The sequence below is a fragment of the Nestor notabilis genome, unplaced genomic scaffold (assembly GCF_000696875.1).
Source record: "Nestor notabilis isolate BGI_N333 unplaced genomic scaffold, ASM69687v1 scaffold593, whole genome shotgun sequence".
NCBI lineage: Eukaryota > Metazoa > Chordata > Aves > Psittaciformes > Psittacidae > Nestor > Nestor notabilis.
The window spans coordinates 89238-108858 of record NW_009922169.1 but is presented as its reverse complement, the minus strand read 5'-3'; the positions used below and the strand labels follow the sequence as shown (position 1 = coordinate 108858).

General features: G+C 36.1%; 1 protein-coding gene across 1 annotated transcript in view; it reads left to right on the top strand.

Annotated features, from left to right (window-relative positions):
- Positions 1-19621, top strand: part of TUSC3 (tumor suppressor candidate 3) — a 118369-nt gene that overhangs the window by 84839 nt on the left and 13909 nt on the right. The window contains exon 7 of the mRNA XM_010011480.1: positions 11013-11076. Within this exon, the coding sequence (XP_010009782.1) occupies positions 11013-11076 (64 nt within the window). The remainder of the gene's footprint in view (positions 1-11012; positions 11077-19621) is intronic.

The window sequence follows — 19621 nt, the reverse complement described above, 5'->3', positions numbered from 1 at the left end:
TGGCAGCTATAGCTTCATTCTCTTGTGTTCATGTTTTGTCAGTTAGCTGCCAATCTTCCTCTCAATGATAACCTAATGTTTGCTAAAAAGTGTAATTTGAAAGGAGAGCAGAGACCCACTGCTGTACTTGAGAAATAAATTTCTAAATTTATGAATCTGTTACTTAATACTATGTTCACTCAGATACCTCTTTTTAAAATAAGTCTTAAGGTTTATAAGTTGATGTACGGGCTGTGCTTCAGGTGGTCCTAATAAAAAATTACTTTGGCAAGGAAAACTAGCATGGTTTTCCTCTCTTGCACGTATCTAGCTACTCAATCATATAGACTAATTTTTCATACTTGATTTTGCATGGCTGGTCATGCCTGCCTGGCATGTCTCACCTTCCTAGTTAATTAGCATGTAAAAAGCAGCATTCCAAATATACAAATACTTCCCCTATACTTGACAAGTTTCTCTGCTATTGCAAATCCAAAAGGATGACTTATTCTGGAACTTGTAGTCAGTGGTCAATACAAAACCTGTAGCTGAAATAACTTAATATATGTCTCTGAACTCTGTGTAGTGGAATTAGAGGCACTATCCAGTTTGCTTGGGGTAGATAATTACATGAAACACAGGATTATTGTCACTCCCCTGTTGTTAATTGAATTGTGGCTTTGGGGTAATTTGGGATTGACACCTCCTCTTGCTTCTGCTACAAAGTCAGCTTTTTTTGTTTATGTTTTTCACAGCTGTTCGAATTCAGCAGTCTGTTTTGGAATTAGTGTCATAGTAAACCCTTTCTTTCTTCACTTCAGCTTGCAGTGCTTTAACATTCAGGTCGAACTACCTTTTTTGCCTCACAGCTTGGAAACCAATTGAAAGAAAGCTTTGAAATTTCAAGAGAGAAAATATTACAGGTCCTGACTAAGAAATTAAAAACATCTTTGAGTTCATAAATATTACCCAAAGCTATAGGTGGTTATGGTGAAGGCTGTATCTAAAATGGCTGTAATTTCTTTGTCAAAAGAAAATATTAGAACAGACCCAGGAAAATGGAAACTTCAAGGTATAGATATTTTCTGGATATCTAGAATAATATGAAACTTCACTAGTGTCAGCTTCTAAAGCCTAACTTAAACAAAATGAGCTCCACTGAATGGCTATTTTCAGCTCTTCTGTCTCTACAAGGAAAACTTACGGGCAGTAGCTGTCTTTCCTGTGTTAGACCATGACCAGTCTTTGTCATCATGCCAGTGTTGTGAAGATCATCAGACTGCCACACTGTCATGGACAAAAAGATTCAGGAGATGGGGTGGAGAAAAAGTTCCCACCCTGAACTTGAGAAAAGTGAAGTTATTTAACCATGGTCTTACCTGGTGGTTTTTAAGAAAAACAAACAACAGAGAAGCTAAATGAGAGATATCCAGAACCAGGATAAGGGCAAAAAGTGCAAGAATATTTTAAGAATTCAGAAAATAGTTCTTACTAACAATGTGTTCATGTTTTTTAGGGGAAAGCTGTTCATGAAAAACAACTCAATCTTTTTTTGTTTCCTAATTAGAAGTATCGTAGTTTGGCTTCCATGTGTCGTGACAAGAAGTCTGTACTCCAGAACAGATATTAACAGTTGAATTTCAATTGTGATTTTTCTTTCATTAGAGTCACTGGCTTGGTTGTCCAGCTGTAAGGAAATGCATGGGGATGTCAGTTTTCTCTCAGATTTTTTTTGCCATCTTTCTTAAGTTGATTAAAACGTAGTCACGTTGTTAAACAAAGCATCACAGCTGCAAAAATTCCATTTCCTTAGGCAGCTGGGATAAGCTGTGTCATGTAAACTTCCCCAAAATACCAGAGTGCTGTTACAGAGATTCTGGAATTTTTACGTTCATCTCTGTTCAAGTCTCTTATGTGGGTAGTATGTGTTGTAAGGCTCATTCAGGGAGATGACATTTATGGCATGCTAATCTATTAAGTAACTTGGGAATTAAGTACTATAAGGGTAGCAATGTTTAATTCCTAATGAGAGGTTAAGTTCTGCTTTGCTTTTGTTGTTTTGATTTGCTTTTTCTGAAACCCACAAAGTAATGCTTCATTGAAGGATTGCTGTATCTTTTGTCGTCTTATTATTTAGTAATTAATAAATGTGGGAAAAGTCCCTCAGAATAAGTTCTTACCAGTGGTTTGTAAAAAAGCCTCTGTATAGCTGAGCAGAGTGTTCACAGTTTCTGGATTTGTGAGATCACCTCTACTAACTAATTTGCTTGATAGCACTTCTAGACACCCTAAATACTGCAGTAGATCTGTAAAAGCTGTATAAGGACAACCAAAGCAGCAGCATAAACTAGGATATGTATGCTATTTTAAATTATACCAACTACCCTTTCCAGCCAGCTAGTCTGCAAAAGTAGGCAGCATTTCTCCACTCTGGCTCTCAGGCTGGGAACCCAGATCAGGTTGTGTGCTCGGTGCCAGATGGACTTTGTGGAAGGCAGCCAGCAGAGTCTGTTTCAGCCAGCCAGTCCTGTGAAAACTGGTTGCTGTCTCTGTGGTGTGTTTTGGTTTGGGGCAGTGGTGAGCACAGCAGTGAGCTCAAGCATGGAAAATATAACTCTTTCACTGAATTAATATGTAGGTGACTCAAGGAGTCTGTATGAGATTGTGTGTATCTGCATTATACAATTGAAAAAATCAACATCAAATGCTTCTTAAATAGTTTTCTTATCCATAGCTATTAAACTCTCCTATCAGAAGTGGCTGATATGTTTTATGGTCTTGTTTAGTTAGTGGGAATCTGAACACCTGCACTGTTATACCAAGGATGTGGAAACATGTGTAAATACATGGAGTTTTGTTTGTGAGGTCCAGTGTTGATTTTCTAGATTATCCAACTACTACTTAAGAGTGAAGAACTTGAGTGTAAGCTGAAAAAAATCACTAAAAGTGAATAGTCATCACCTCTAGTAATTCTGTATGGTTCTCACTGTTTCATGTGTTCTGGTGTGTGCATCTTAGCTGTTTTCTTGGTCCTGATCTTGTTGGCCTATAACTGAGCTAGACTGGATTTCATGTAGAGGCATTACTTAGAGAGATTGCTTACTAGGAATATAATAAATGAAATTTTTTTTTTGGCATACATTTCAGTTGGAGGTGTTCATAGAGGTAATAACTGTCTAAAAAAAAGTGTTTAAGTGGTTTGTATTAAACTAAAATATTCTTGTTTCATTGTTAAATAAAATGAAGATCCCTGAAAAAGATGACGCTCAAATAATTAGTTGCACAGTTCCTACTATAGTCATATATATGGTCGTCAATTTGCTAGAAGCACAAATTCGTTAATTCAGGATTTCTTTTAGCAGTGAGTTGAGATTTATTTTGTGTTTAATACTACATTAAATTTTGAAGTAGTTAAGAATCATTTGTGGATATGCCCTTTTCTAACTGGGTATCTACAATAAAAGAAATTGCTCTATTAAACACTTGGGCATTATCCTAATGGTTGGACATTAATATGTGATTAGAACAGTCATAGAATCATAGAATGGTTTGGTTTGGAAAGGACCTTAAGATCATCTAGTTCCAACTCCCCTGCCATGCGCAGGGACACCTCACACTAGACCATGTTGCCCAAGGCTCTGTCCAGCCTGGCCTTGAACACTGCAGGGAAGGAGCATTTACTACTTCTTTGGGCAACCTGTTTCAGTGCTTCACCACCCTCACAGTAAAGAGGGCCACAAGGATGACCAGAGGGCTGGAGCACTTCCCGTACGAAGACAGGCTGTGAAAGTTGGGGCTGTTCAGCCTGGAGAAGAGAGGCCTGCGTCGAGACCTCATAGCAGCCTTCCAGTATCTGAAGGGGGCCTACAAGGGTGCTGGAGAGGGACTCTTCATCAGGGACTGTAGTGATATGACAAGGGGCAACTTCACTTGTCAGAGGTCTCTGAACTGTTTAGTAAATGAACTAGAGTCAAGTTTTTTTGTATTTCTTGAGTTTTTGAGCTGTTACTTCATACATTTATTTACTCAGTTTCAGTTTTGTTTAGGTTCTTTAAAAATTTTAAACTCAACCCTCAGTCGAAAAAAAAGTTTAAAATTATTTTGGCAAATCATATTCCTGTGCTAACAGATGTTCTAAGTTATAGCCTTTCTCACAGATGTGAACAACTTAGGCCATAAACAACATTGTCTCATTGTTTCTCACATCAGTGGTCACAATAAGGACTTTTGAGGGCTGGCTGATACAGGGAAAATAGGTCACTGTACATGTACTATCCCCAGCGGATAGTAGTATTTTCTGTGACGGAAACAAAACAGGGAATTACATTAGGTTTCTGTTTTCAGATTTTCACAGACCTGCCTAGGCTAATAACTTCATATGAAGTCCCCTGTTGGATTCTGAAGTGAGTTAAAACTCTGTTCTGCCTGTATTTAATGAACTACTATGTAGTAACAAAATAAGCATATTTGGAGAGCATACTTCAAGTGAAGCTATGTGAAACTATGCTGGTTTTAGAAAACATAATATTTAAACAGGTACCTGCAATAAAAGAGTTTGCGCTGCGTATGATTTTATTCTGAACCTTGCTAGGCAGGGTGCTGCTTTTGAAGTGTTACATAGTTAACATGGAAGAAAATCTCTTTGGGGAAATAGGGTTATGATCATGAAAACACAAAATAAAACCTTAAATTAATATACCTTGATGTTTCGTGTCAAAGGGTTTGCTTTACTGAATAAAGTGTTTGTTCTCTGTGAAATGTTTAACCTTTTTCTGCATTGACATGCTTATAATGATAAGGCATATAAATGGCATTACAGAATGTTTTAGTATTTTTGCTTTTTAAATAATTAAATGCTGCTGAAAATCATGCTAATCCTGGTCTTGGAAAACACATAAAACTCTGATGTGGTAAAGAATTAAGAGAAAAGAGCAACTTCTCACAGCTAATATATGTTCTTTGCATAATTGGTGGACTTTAATCAAAAAAGGCCATTCTGTAGACGTACTCGTAACTAAGTAATCCATGGCCTTCCATAATGTTCCTCTCTCTGATGAATTTCACCCTGAATGTTAATGTAGTAAAGGAAGATAAATTAATAGTATTTATCCTATTCCTGGTGTGGAATTCATAACTTGCTCTCTTTGGGGCATACGACTAGTGTGTTGCTTCACCTCTTTCCATATATATTAGCTTGAAATTGACCTGTTGTCTCCATCTAGAGGTTTCTTCAACATGCAATCCAAATTCAGCTTATCATTAAGGATAATCATTATCAAATTTTTCTGCTTTTGATTCATTTCCAGTGTACTTTTTTATTAATTCGTGTCATGTGTTGTAAACTGAGCGCAAGTTATTTATCATTTATACAAAATGGTAATAATACTTCATGAAGTAGCTTTGTATGTTATGCTATTACTAAACCCAGCTTAGTTTAATCAGCTCCCTCCACCCTTGTATCCTTCATGTACGTACTCACAGAAAATAAAAACTATGGTGTTTATTTTAGGAAAGATTACTGGAGCACCTGAAATCATGTTTCAATTTTGATGTTGGGTACTCCACAATTTAATTGTGTTGACTTAAGAATTAACATACAACTCACAGAGGCCTTATTTCCACTTATTTTCTTTCTGATTTATTTACATTGCATTAACAGGAAAGAGCACACATTGCACTTAAGTATTTTACAGAACCATGACAACTATCACTCTTGAAGGGAAATCACAAACATATATTGTATTTAGGGAAATTTAAAAGTACATTACGTTATTGTTATCCTTGACTGTCCTAGTGAGGGATTATATATATGTACCATCTGCAGTTCAGTAACACTGAATATTTAATGAGTTTATGAATAGTAGATAAATATTTAACATAGCTTTGTAGAAATGTGCATGCATTGAACAACTGTTTGTCACTGCCAAATAAAATGGCCTGATTGGGGGACATGATTATTTTGGTTAGCACTTCTGATTGCTTCTTTGAAATCAGAATTCAGGTAGGACAATGTTAAAGTTGGAAAAGGACCAGTTGTGCAAAGTGTCAGTCACTCATGCTTTCATCCTCTATTCATTCTACCAGAGTGGCATTTGCTGTTGCATCCATTGTGTAGCTGTCTCGCGTTTCTGCTCAGACTGTGTTTTCATCTTTTCTGATGGACTTGACGTCTTAGATGGTCCTCTCTCTTGTGCCTCTAAAATGAAAGAGAAATACTGAGTTTATTCATGAATTTATTTAATGCATTTTCCTGGAGCATTTGCAGCCAGACAGACTTCACAGAGCTTCCAAATATTAAATGGATTCCAGTTCAAAAAGCAGAAAAAATAGCAAAACCAGAAATCTTACTTTTCAGTGTCTTAATAGTTCATAGCTTCAAATAAAATTTCATGAGAATATGTGCTTTGCATGTAGGTCATTCAGCAACCTTCTTACAGAAAGAAAGAAAGAAACAGTATGAAAATAAAGAATCCTCACAAGGACCAAATCCTTTGTTTTGGTTATAAAGACCTAATTTCAATTAAAAGCTGGTGTGGAACCTTAAAAAAATACGGAGAAAACTGTTTGAGAACTGTTGAATAGCTAATTTGTCAAAATTCCTTAAAATAATAGTGTCTTGAAATATATTCTGGTTTAGGTAAGTATGAGTTACAGATGGCCATGAATTTCAAAATTTGATGACTCAGCAGCCGTTGCAGTGTACAAAACTGGGGGGGGTGTGTGTGTTTGCATATCCATAGAAATATAATCTATGCTTCATGTGACCTCACAGTGTTGTCATATGCCTAGAGGGAAAGACACAAGGACAAGTGCCACGGTTGTCACCATTCTTTCTTCAAGAAAAGGTGTTTGCTGCAATTTTTATATAAAGTACTGGTATTCTGTCTTCTGAAAACTTCTACTTAGATTTTTGTCTTTTTGTCTGTTGTTTAGAATGTAGGCCTGAAAGTTCATTGCGGATAAACCACATCCTGTAATTCCTTCCTTATTAGAAATGGGGTGAGGTACTGTCATAAATTCAGGTGGTTCACATTATATTGTCAAATGCAAAACATTTTGGTTACCCTTTGTCACTGGAACAGTCTTCCATTTTCTGTACTTCTTCACTACTATCATTCTGACTGACTCATAGCTATAGAGGACATGCACCATGCTGCTGCTTTGAGTATTTGGAGAACAAGGTCTTAAGGAAGCAATTTAAGGAGCCTATTGATCATACACAGGTATATTTAGTGCTAGGTAACTTTAAAGAATGATCTATCTAAGGACACTTGTAATAGAACAAATAAGTTAGTAGGTGTTTCTGTTTTGTTTTGTTTTCCTTTGAAAAAGGCAATTCTGGACAGTAGACATCTGCCTCATTTAACATATTAACTAACTGATATTCAACTAGTGCACTCTCTCTCTCTCTCTCTGAGTCTCTCTTAGTAGCTTTTTAATATATACATAATGTTTCCAGAACTAAATCAGAGAACATCCACTTCCTTGCAAACAATGCTATGCCTTTACCTTTATCAACTCACACTTGAAAGAAATATAGTTACAACATTAATCCCTGTGAGACATTTAGCCAGAAATTCATATTCATTAGCAAGTTTTCAAATTGCAATCTCCCATTCAGGTCTTCCAGGCAGGTTTTGGTTTTTTTCTCTGGTTTCAGTTTGCCTGGATTCTGTTGGTTCAAGTTTCAGCATTTGCAAAACCTGTACCTAGTTCATGTTTTTTTTCTTCATACTGACTATCAGCTGGTAGCTAGGACTCTTTATCTGTTACCTAATTAGTAACGATAATGAGAATATCTTTGTTTTCATGATTTTCTCTTCTGAAGGACTTCATTTTTTGAGAGACTGACTGGTCTTGTCATGAGTTTTGTAGCTTGAAAGCTTCTGAAACAGCTCTTTGAAAAGCCTCAGATGAAAAAATTCTTAGACAAATAAGTGCATCTTACATCATACAATAGAACTAACTAATTTGGAAATTTAATGAACAGGCAGGCAGAGATTTGTGATTTCCAATACCTGTATCTTTGTTCTATCATTGTGACACCAACCCCGCTAGTACATTAGATCTTATATTACATGAAATTACATTAGATTGCACCATACCACTGCTGTAACATATAAAAACCTTGCCTTGTCAGGTAGACAAGATAAAAGTTTTTCAATCAGAATATGATTTTAAAACAATCCATTAACAACCTGATTAGCTTTATAGCTTTTAGTCTTTTCTTTGTGGTCTTTCAAGTTTGAATTGGAAGTAGTCTGTATGTGCAGCACTGCAAACTGGGTTTACATGTTGCAACCTCTGGTCACCCTCAGATTAAGAGAGGATTTTTCAGTCAATTTTTCAAGTGTGAAGTTTGCTTGAAAGTTTTAGAGTTGAGAGCATATTTGTTGTCATTTTTAAAAGTATCATTAATGTATGGGTTCGACAGCTAGGTAGTTTAGAATCATAGAATGGTTTGGGTTGGAAAGGACTTTAAGATTATCTAGTTCCACCCCCCCCCCTGCCGTGGGCAGGGACACCTCACACTAGACCATGTCATCCAAGGCTATGAAACTGTTCTCTTTAATTAACAAAATTCATGTAATTATTTGGTATTTCCAAGTGAAAGTGTAAGTCACCCAAACATAAGTGATATTTTAAAATAAAGTTACTGTGCTGGGTAATGGAGACTAGCACCTAAAATGTGATTCGTCCCCATTGTGCAAGAGATTTATGTCATCAGAAGCAGTAGCATAAATTTATTTTTTGTGGAGGCGAGACTCTTCCTACCTATTAAGAAGAAAGCTAAACAATTTCATGTCAGTAAGTATTTTGAGCAAAGGAATGATTTCTCTATATAGTCTTTGTGTGTGTATGCATATATAGACATACTTGGATTCTGTTTCTTCAGTGGTGGTCTGGAGAATTAAATTGCTACGATAAAGAGAAAGAGAAAAATAATCTACTTTAACAAAGTAGAAAGCATATCAATAAAAATGGTATCTCTCATCTAAATGTTTTACAAATGCAGAAGGCATTTATAGTCTTAGAAGTCATGTGACAACTAGTTTTATTAACAAGTACTAATAATGTTGTCTCTTCAACATGATGTGTATTTCTTTAGTTCCCAGTGTGCATTTATATACAATTTAGCATGTATGTAGAGAAAGAGTAGTAGTGATCATGTAGAAATACATATAGGTATTTAATAATTAAACAGTGGTACTAGACCCTATTACACTTTTCTGATGAAAGGCTTGGCTTTTATTTTGGTTCACATTGTATTAATAAAGACAGTATATCTTGTAATCATTGTAAGCTTTAGACTTAACTTGGAGCTATGATTGTAAGAAGAAATAGATGGTTGCCATTTTGGCACAGTTGAATACAGATCCTGCAAGTATATATGTATGTTTACGTGTATATATACGTGCGTATATATATATCTCTTTAGCAATTACTAAAAATAATGACAGAGGGTCCCTACTTGCAGGACTGTGGTCACAACTGAGTCAGAGTGCAAGCATTTTAACTTTGTCATTAGTTTCTGTTAATGTAAGATATTCCTGTTTCTTTCTCTGTTTTATAGATTTGTGTGTATATATATATATATAGCCTTAGTAATATTTTTAAGGAGCCTTGCAAAAAATCAAGAAATATGGATTGGCTTGTTGTCATTTCATACCGCAGTGAGATATTCTTCTGAGATGAGTGGTCTTTATCTTGTTAAAGAAAAAAAGATGTCTTCTTTGAGAGATGGAATCTTTAGATATATGAAGTTCTTGCCTGGTATAGCTTTGAATTGGTTATTTGAGCATAATATAATTGAATTTTGAAAACAATAGATAACTATGTACTGAGTGAAAACTTTCACCATATCTTACAAATTACGTATTTTGATAGTGCATCAACTGGAATTTAACCAGTGCGGATGAAGGTATTCTTTTGTATGTTGGAGCATCAGAATACTACAGCTCTGAATTGTTCTGAGTCTTGACAAGGATGGAATTCAGGCAGATTTATTCAGTGTAAAAGGAATTAAAGCAGAGCATATGAGTTAAAAAATAAACTAACAAACCGGTAAATCAGTAAGGAGGGCAAAACCTTTCTTTTTGTGTTTCCTTGATAGGAGTGAGCATTTTTCTTTCTGTTTAATGGGTGTGAAAACTGTATCTTTGCCTAAGAACAATACATATAAATAATACTTTGAAAACATGGATAAATTTAATTTCACATAGAATAGTAAGACAAGCTTTGTTTGTAATTGTCGTAGGGGAAAAGAGAGAACTTAATCTTCTTGTGCATGTTTGCGGTCTTCAAATTTTTGCTTCCTTTCTTTGCTCTCATAGCTGGTTAACAATAAGCACGAACAACTTCTGAATAATATGTTGTATGTTCTCAATAATAAATGCATAAAATAAGCCCACTAGCAATAATTATTTTTTGATAGACTATGTTATGTTTACATTTAGTATTAGTATTGGTCATTGCATTTACTACAATTCCATGTAAACAAGCTATTTTATGAATTAGGATTTTCTACGGGCACAGTTGTACTTTTTTGGGAGAAAGATGGAATACTTTGTATGAAGAAGCTTCATACAAAGCTTATGTTCTTACTCAGAACATGAGTTCTAAATAAGACTAAAGTAGGATGAATATTTTAAAGGCAAGGTTCAGTTTTCACTTTTATAAAAACCATGCTGAGGCATGTCCTTCATTTCATCACCTCCCTTCTCAATAACTGTATCTGCTGAGAAAATAAATTCCTGTTCTTTATTCCACACTAGCATCAGTGTGAAAGACTCCAGCATAATGCCTCCCTGTATGAAACATTGCATTCACCATATATATGTGCTTAGACTAAATATTCTATGTTTAACAGTCCTTTTTACTAAACATACATAAACTGTGCTGTTACTTGTAGCTATTGCTTTCTGCGTTTTTCTGGAAAACAGGTTTTATTTTAATTCTCAATAATCCAGTTGTGCCATTTTCAGTGGGTTTCTTTGTTTTAAACAGGATTGGTTTACATTTTTATTTTACAGAGTTACATACATGGAAGCAGTCAGGCTCAGTTTGTTGCAGAATCACATATTATTCTTCTACTGAGTATCCTTCAAACTGGTGATGAGTAGAAAAAAAGCAAGCTGAGGCAGTGTTCTGTTAAATAAAATTCCTCTGACAGTGAGTATCATTGAACTTTTGAGCAGGTATTGTATTTTGGCTTATTTACTTATTTTATGTTTAAACAAATACTCAATGTTGCTGCTATTTACCGACAAGTACAGCTGCATTGTTTTTCACTAATATGGACCTTGTCATTTTTGTTACTCTTATGCCTGGTTACTAATCTTAATGGTTTTTTTCCTCTCAGTGTTATCTTTTCAGTAGCAGAAACTAATTTTCTTTTCTTTTTTAGTCTATATTATAAAAGTTAAAATCCTCTTAACTGGCAAGCATGCTGAAATTAACGAATCATGCATGAAGATGATTTGTCCTCCAGTAGTCTTCGGGTTTAGTTTTGGTATTTTTTTTGTGTTTCCCACTTCATCTAAACTGTTTAATACTACTTTTAGAAACAAATAACTCAGTTCCATTTGTTCTGACATCGTCTCCTCACAGAAAGACTCCAAGACATATTCTTTCCTTCTTACTCAGAGCAAGTTAAATTTGTGTGTGTGTGAATATGCTTTAATAATCTGTAAGAAAAACTCATGTTCTGTCTGGTTTCTTTAAACCCTGCTGCTAATCAGCTTTGTTCACTGATGTAAAATTCTAGTGTCCATTAACCACTATCAAAATACAGTTGTTCTATCACAAATACCTTCCTCTAAGAAGCATAAGAGGAAGAAAATAACATTTCCCAAATTGAAGTAATAGCCAGATCTTAAATTTTGATGATCGTAGCTACTCTTCTGTCCTCTCTCTGAGGTTATGTTAGTTTAGATCCTGCTCTTCCTGTGGCTTTTCTGTCTACCTTCATCTTCATTATTTACTATCCAAAGAGAACACCATCATTACATCTTTTTTCTTCATTACATTTATTTGCCTGACATCAGTTTTGCTACCTGTGAAATTTTATTTACTCTGTAAATAGCCATTACTAATTTAATTTCAAAGTTATGATCATATTTTGCAGAGCAGATGCAATATTCGCAATTGAACTGGAATATTGTGTCCAGTTCTGGGTCCCCCAGTACAGGAAAGATGCAGACCATACACTAGCTGTGTAATCTTCACAGTTTATTAAACCAGCACACTAAAGCGAATAAGCACACTAAAACAAACAAGCACACTAGCACAAACTGGGTATGTATCTCTATACATATACTTACATACTTATATATATATAAGTAAAGTGCAGAGGAAAATTAGCAATGCATCAAATCATTCCTGCATAGAGAGAACATAGATTAAGAAGAAATACATCACTAATTACCACCGAATCATCATCCAGGCCCACACTTTAGGCAGGGAAGCCCCGTTGCAGCTGATGCCAGGAGACTCAGGTAACCGGGAAGATTCTTGTGTGGCATGTCCACCCGTAGGTGAGGCTTTGGGTCAGCTACAAGAGGGTCCTGCTTTTATACCCTTATCAAAACAAATGGCTTTATGCCAGATCTGTAATTGTTTACTTGTGAGGCTGTGCAGTTTCTCATGATCTCTCTGTTGTCCATGCCAAGACCGTTGGCCAGGCACCCCTGTGTGGCCAAGTATGAAGGTCATACAACAGCTGCACACCTATGGTTTCCTGCCTCTTTCCAACAGTCACAATGAACATAAACATATATACTCTAGCGAATACACTTCAACAAAAAACATTCTTTGTTATGTCTTTCAGTCATGAGAGGGAGTCAACTCTCAGCCAGGTTCCCATCCATTACACAGGGGCAACTTATCAATGGGAGGAAATGAAGGAGACCCGCTTTCTAGTAGTGCCTTCTGACAGGACAAGAGGCAGTGGGCCCAAATTGAAAACCAGGAAATTCAGTCTGAAGACAAGATGACGCTTCTTATTGTGAGGGTGGTCATAATCTGGAACAGGTTGCCCAGAGGGGCTGTAGAGTTTCCATCTGTGAAGATATTCAGAACCCAACTAGACATGGTTCTGGGCAACCTGCTATACCAGGTTGCTTGAGCAGAGGGGTTATATTAGATGATCTCAAGAGGTCCCTTCCAATATCAACCATTCTGTTATTCTGTCAATTCTCCAGGTTTTGTAGCATATCCTAACTAATGCTGTATTAATATGACATTGTATTTGTTAAAGTTTTGGAACCACATTTATTTGTTTATTATTTCTAAATTAGGGCTTCCTTTTTTTGGGAAGAGAGAATTAAAGATGAATACCTTTACCTGAAAATTGCCAAGTCAAAACTCAGTGATTATTAAATTGCTACATTTTTTTTTAAGTACACAGGGACAGCCATTACGTTTCAGCTGAAAAGTTTCTTGTCTAATATATACGTGCATTTCATTAGTATCATCTTCATGCTTCCTTTTGTATAGCCACAGTTTATTTTTTAATGTTTACTTTTTTTACTTTTCCCGAACTGCCACTATTTCAAAAAGTCTGTTATCTAAGACAAATCCTGTTCACTGCTTGAGAATGGGAAAAATAACCCCTCAAAACCAGCTAAGTTTAAAAAAAAACAAAACTTTTTTTTGTGACATATTTTGTTTGTCTGACTCAGGCTTGAAAGTGGTATCTTTTTGTTGGCAGAGACTGTCTTTAAACTGGGAAGTTGGCTAACTACATTAAAGCAGCTGGCTGAAAGAATCCTTTCAATGGGGTTGAACATTGCCCCTTGCAAAAAGAATTCTCTAAGGTTTCATTTCATGGCTCAATACTGTTTGTGTTTTTGGTCACACAAATTTCACAAGTGACATGAAATCTTGACAGATTTTAAGTTATGCATGAAAGAATATTTCTTCATACTTTCAATTTTGTAGTAATTGTTAGCTGCTTCATTGCTTCCTCATTATTTGTTGATTCAGGAAATATTGATAGAAAACACAGGAATTAGAAAAAAAGTATGCCAAGATTTATAAACAGTAGTACATTCATTTTATCCTTTAGAGTTTAAAAGATGCATTGAATTTTAAAAGAAGACATTACTATGCTGGTAATGTACATGCTTCATTTGGCTGCTTCGTTTCACTTTGTAGTGGTAAGAACAAGGACAAGGCTGTCACTTCTTGCTAGATGTTGAAATGCAATGTTACGTTTCTCTTTAAAATGAATTTTTAATACCTTTGATGAGAAAATATGAATTTCCATTGCATTTCTACACTGACTTTTACATAGTGATTCTACCCAGTCTGCTAGATGATTTCCATATAAAGATCTGCTGGTTTTTTCCAGCACTGTAGCTACATAATTTTAGGACATGGTTAAGAAGGACTTGGAAGATGTCAGGTATTTAGTTTAAATTAAATTATGAAGCAAAACTAAGTTCAAAATTTAGAATTTTTATAATACTGTAACAGGTAGTTTTAGTCCTAACAAATGCTTACTACATCTTACTAGTAGTGCAATGGAAGTCACTGTAATAACGCAGCACAATGTTATATCAGTGAAACAGTTTTTACATCTGTGAAAAAAATTTATACTTAATTTTAGTACTGTGATAGATTTTCTCACAGCACAAATACTGATACTGAATTTAGCAGCAGATCAGAGTAGCTGAAGTGTGTTAAATTTAACACTTTCTGAAGACATTAAAAACTTACAGTAAGCACGCATGTCAGAACAAGGAAGCATTCTTTCAATTCCAAAGTCCTAAACCAGGTTCTAATTCATTATGAGGCTCCTTATAGATGACTGATGGGGGCCATCTTACTGAGTCCACAGGATCCTATATTGTGGGTGAGTTTTCCTTTTAAAAATAAAATAAAATAAATAAAATCACCATATTTCAGCATAGACGTGTTGAATTCCAGGCTGCAGAACAGTGAATAAAAATTTGAGTAGGCTTTTAAAAACTGGGTGTGGTGGGTCAGTCCTGGATGGACACCAGCTGCCCACCAAAGCCTCTCTATCAGTCCCCTCCTCAGTTGGACAGGGGAGAGAAATACAACTTAAAGCTCATGGGTTGAGAAAAAAACAGGGAGAGATCACTCAGCAATTACCATCATGGGCAAAACAGACTCAACTTGGAGAAATTAGTTCAGTTTATTACAAATGAAAATCAGAGTAGGGTAATGAGAAATAAAAGCTAAATCTTAAAGCACCCCCCCCTCACTCTCTCCCCTTCATTCTTCCCAGGCTTAACTTTACTCTCAATTTTCTCTACCTTCTTCCCCCCAGCAGCAAAGGGGGACAGGAAATGGGGGTTGTGGTCATTTCATCACACATTGTTTCTGCTGCTCCGTCCTCTTCAGGGAAGTACTCCTTACTGTCTTCCCTTAGTCCAGCATGGGGTCCCTCTCGTGGCAGGAAGTCCTCCACTAACTTCAGTGTGGGTCCTTCCCATGGGCTTTGGTTCTTAATGAACTGCTCCAGTGTGGGCCCCTTCCATGGGGTGCAGTCCTTCAGGAATAGACTGCTCCAGCATGGGTCCCACATGGGGCCACGGGTCCTGCCAGGAGCCTACTTTGGTGCTGGCTTCCCAAGAGGTCTCAGCCTTATTTGGGCATCCTCCTGCTCCAGTGTGGGGTCCTCCCCAGGCTGCAGGTGCATATCTGCTCTACTGTGCATCTCTGTGGGGTGCAGAGAGGCAGCCTGCCATGCCATGGGCTGTTCTATGCGCTACAGGGGAATCTCTGCTCAAGCGCCTGGATCACCTCCTCCCTTTCTTCTTCGCTGACGTTGGGGTCCATAGAGCTGTTTCTGCCCAAATGTTCTGCTGGTGTTGCCCAGGGTTTTTCTCCCTTTCATAAATATGTTATCCTAGAGGTTGCTACCACTATCACTGATGAGCTTGGCCTTGATCGGCAGTGGGTCCATCTTAGAGTTTTTGGTAGTGGACATATGGGAAGCTTCTAGCAGCTTGTCACAGAAGCCACCCCTGTCACACCCCTGCTACCAAAACCTGGCTATACAAACCCAACACAATGAGAAACAGACTTTTATGTAAAGAGTAGCCCCATAATTCTATTTTCTTTTAATCATATGAAATGAGGATTTATAGATCTTTCAGAGTCACTTGTCCAAACTAGTTCTAGACTGCATTGTTTGAGGTGATATGATTATGTGGTGTAGGCTGCTGGTGTCTATTCTTTTAGCCCTTCCCTAGCAGAAGTGGGGTTATAGTTAATAAGTCAGTGGAAATGATCAGGTATTTATAGAAGAAAGTGCAGGGTAGTTCACCATTCATGGAGAGACAAGAGGAACTAAAGACAGGGATATTGAAGTACTGTTGCTAGAGTTACTGAGGATCGGGCTACTGAGAAGACATAGAGGCAGAAAAGGTGTATCTGTGGAATTGAGAGCTCTCATTTTCTAAGAGGGACAATGTGAAGTAAACTGCACGATCAGTATTACTGTCGTGATTAACTGCAGTTGAATACAAATGCAATATGTTGACTGTTATAACTGAACAGCCAATGGAGTACAAAGTGTTGAGCTGTAAATATGGCTCTGGGTGCCAAGGTACAGTGAAAAAGATAAGGAATAGCAAGGTTGGATAGGGTGTGTTGAAGTTGAAATATTTCTTCAATTCTTTCTTTTCTCCCTTTAGTAGACACTAATCACTATTTCTAATGAATGTCCATTTTTATCACTTTTTTATGTCATTCCCTGGAGAAATACTGGTTTGAATTAAATGTGGGGGTTTTTTTTCAGTAACAGTGAATCTTTCTTATACAGAGTAAGTTTAAAAGTTACAGTAAATATTTTCATTTTCAAGTGAGTTTCAGTTATTAAGGAAATAATTTGTTGTACAGAAGATAAATCTGAACCATTATTATATGAATTAGCAGTGACTATAAACCTGATAATTTTTCTCATTATTACTGTTAAGCTTAGTTAACTTTGCTGATAAAACACATGCACCTAAGTAAAAATGGAAATGTCTTTTCAGTTTGTTAATTTGAATTCCCAAGGCAGAGCTTAATGTGACAGTTGCGTAGGTGGATATGAGATGTCGATTGAGAAGGAAAAAGAAATTTCATTGGTTACAAAGAAAAAGACAAATCTTTTCCGTAGTGTTAAAATTACACCTATTACGAAAGACATTTCCTGTCCTACAGAGTGAATTTAAATGAAGTGTGTTTTAGGGAAACTTAACTACAGAATTAATTTAAATGGGAGTTGTCTTTCTGTGTGTCAGTAGGGCTCATGCAAAGTCACCGAGCATAAGAACCAGAAAATTTGAGTCAAAGTCAGTAGAACAATATTCATCTAGCTCTTGGCAGTAAGACTTTATCAATCGTGCATAGTGGAATCAAATTGTGTTCCCCAGAGAGCATGTAAAAGTGAATGATGATGACAGCTAGAGTAGTGAGATAAGGTTTTTGTATGCTTGGTCTTAAGGATAAGAAAAAGGGAAAAAATACCACAGTGGAAAAAGATTGAACTAAAAGCACAAAATTATACCATATATAAGCATGGTACTCAATTAACCATGGAAATCAACATCCAAAGCAGCAAAACATACTGCATGTTTTATATTATTTTCTTGTGTTATCCACCAGTACTGTTAATCTTCTAGGCTCTTCTGGCTCTTCTCATCCAGCCTGACTCCTCCTAGCTGTAACAAAGCATAAGGAAATGACAGCTAGAAAAATCAACAAGTTTCCTTCCATTACCTTACTCTCCTACTGCTTGACCTTAAATAATTCATAATATGACCTTTTAAGAAAGATAACTCAAGTCTTTTACATGTCAGAGAGATGCAGAGACCTTCAATTACAGCTGGGCATTTGTCAGTGCAACATTAGAAATAATTCTCTTTCATAAGCTACTTGAATGACACTGGATTTCATGAATTGCCTTCAAATATGGTATGTGTCCTCTGTGTGAAATTACCAACTCTGTAGTTCAGTGATTTTCAACTGTTTTCTATTTCTGGCTTTAAAATCTTCCAATGAAAGTGCAGACCCCCTGCAAAGCAAATTTAGCTGTCTGCTGCTCTGGCAATTGCCCCATTCTTATTTGCCTTTTGCAAATATCTGGCTACTAGTCCACAGACCAAGAGGTATTCACTGACCACAGACTAAAGACAACAGCACAGCATTTTTAGGGGTCTCTTTAGGCATCAATAATTTTAATTGTCGTTTTAATTGTTAAGAAACATAATTGTTTGAGTTGCTAAATGATGCAGAAACATAGTTAAAAGACAATGTTTTACCTTTTGGATCCACAGATAACTTACTCAGTTGAATAGTCTTCAAGTGCATTCAGCTAAGAATAAACTGTGTCCATTAGGATACTGCACAGGTCTTTAACAATGAAGAAAAGCATAATGCCAACCTAGAGTGATACTGATGATGATTTATCATATAAAAAAAGAACGTGGTATTCTTAAAAAGATTTATAAATGCTTAGAGAAAGTAAGAGTGATAGTGTATGTGCATGCTGAAGGATCAAGTGTGTATTAACAAACAGATAAGACAACATACTAAGTCTAATATTTGAAATTAAGTGCTTGAAAATAACGTGTTTGCAATAGAGTTAGAATAGTGAAAAAAGTGATACAGCATCATAAGTACTTAGAAATAGCTCAAATAGAGTTTGTTTTAGGCAATGTATCTGTGTTTAAATGTTAAGAAATGAAGATACTCAGAAAAATTAATTCTGTTATTTTAGTCTCTGGTATGCTTAACATTAAGGAAACTGAAGTACTGTTATACATTTTCGTGTTCTGGAGATGTGTATAGTTCTACGATTCGTGAGCATCTAGGCAAGAATATTTGTAGAGACAAATTATAAAATGTAAATAAGGTTAGAAAAAAAAATTATTTTTTACAGTGGCAAACCACACTGTAACAATTTGCAAGATGAACAGGACTGACCCTGAAACTCCCATCAGATGTAATTTACAAAACCAGAAAGGTCACAAATTATAAATATAAAATCACCTTCCCCAGAGTTAGTTTTCGGTGATCCTGAAAGATGACACGAGTATCAACAATTAGGATGTAAATCAGGCTGAAACCCATGTTTGATTAGTGATTTAGCACAAACTCAGTCAGGTATCTCTATGCTACTTTGTTGCAGTTGAATAAAAATGGTTCCCAGAGTCTTTCTCTTCTCCTGAAGCTTTTTCATGGCCTTTCTCATTCTCAGGTATTTTAAGAACATCACAAGAGGGATGGTTCCATCAGATTATCTGTGGATTAGAAAAGCAGTTTCATAAATTGAAGCTGAAACAAATCTAATTAATAATGATTTTTTTTCATGATAGGAAATTCTGTATTAGTATCAAATTGATCCTTTGTTAAAATGATGAAAAAGCATCAAAAAGGAAAGTGGTGTAGTTTGGTTGGCAATTAAATGGTTGAAATGGAAACTTCCAGCTACTTCACTGTTCTGAATTGCATATTTCAAGGAGTTGAGGGGAACTCCTGTGCCAAGACTCATGTAATAATTCATAAAATTCTTGAAAAGCTGAAGTAAGAAGGTTTTAAGTTCAAAGAATGTTAAGGGTTATTGTGAGTATCAGTACAACTAGATTTCAGGCCATCAAAAAATACTGAAGCACATCTTGAT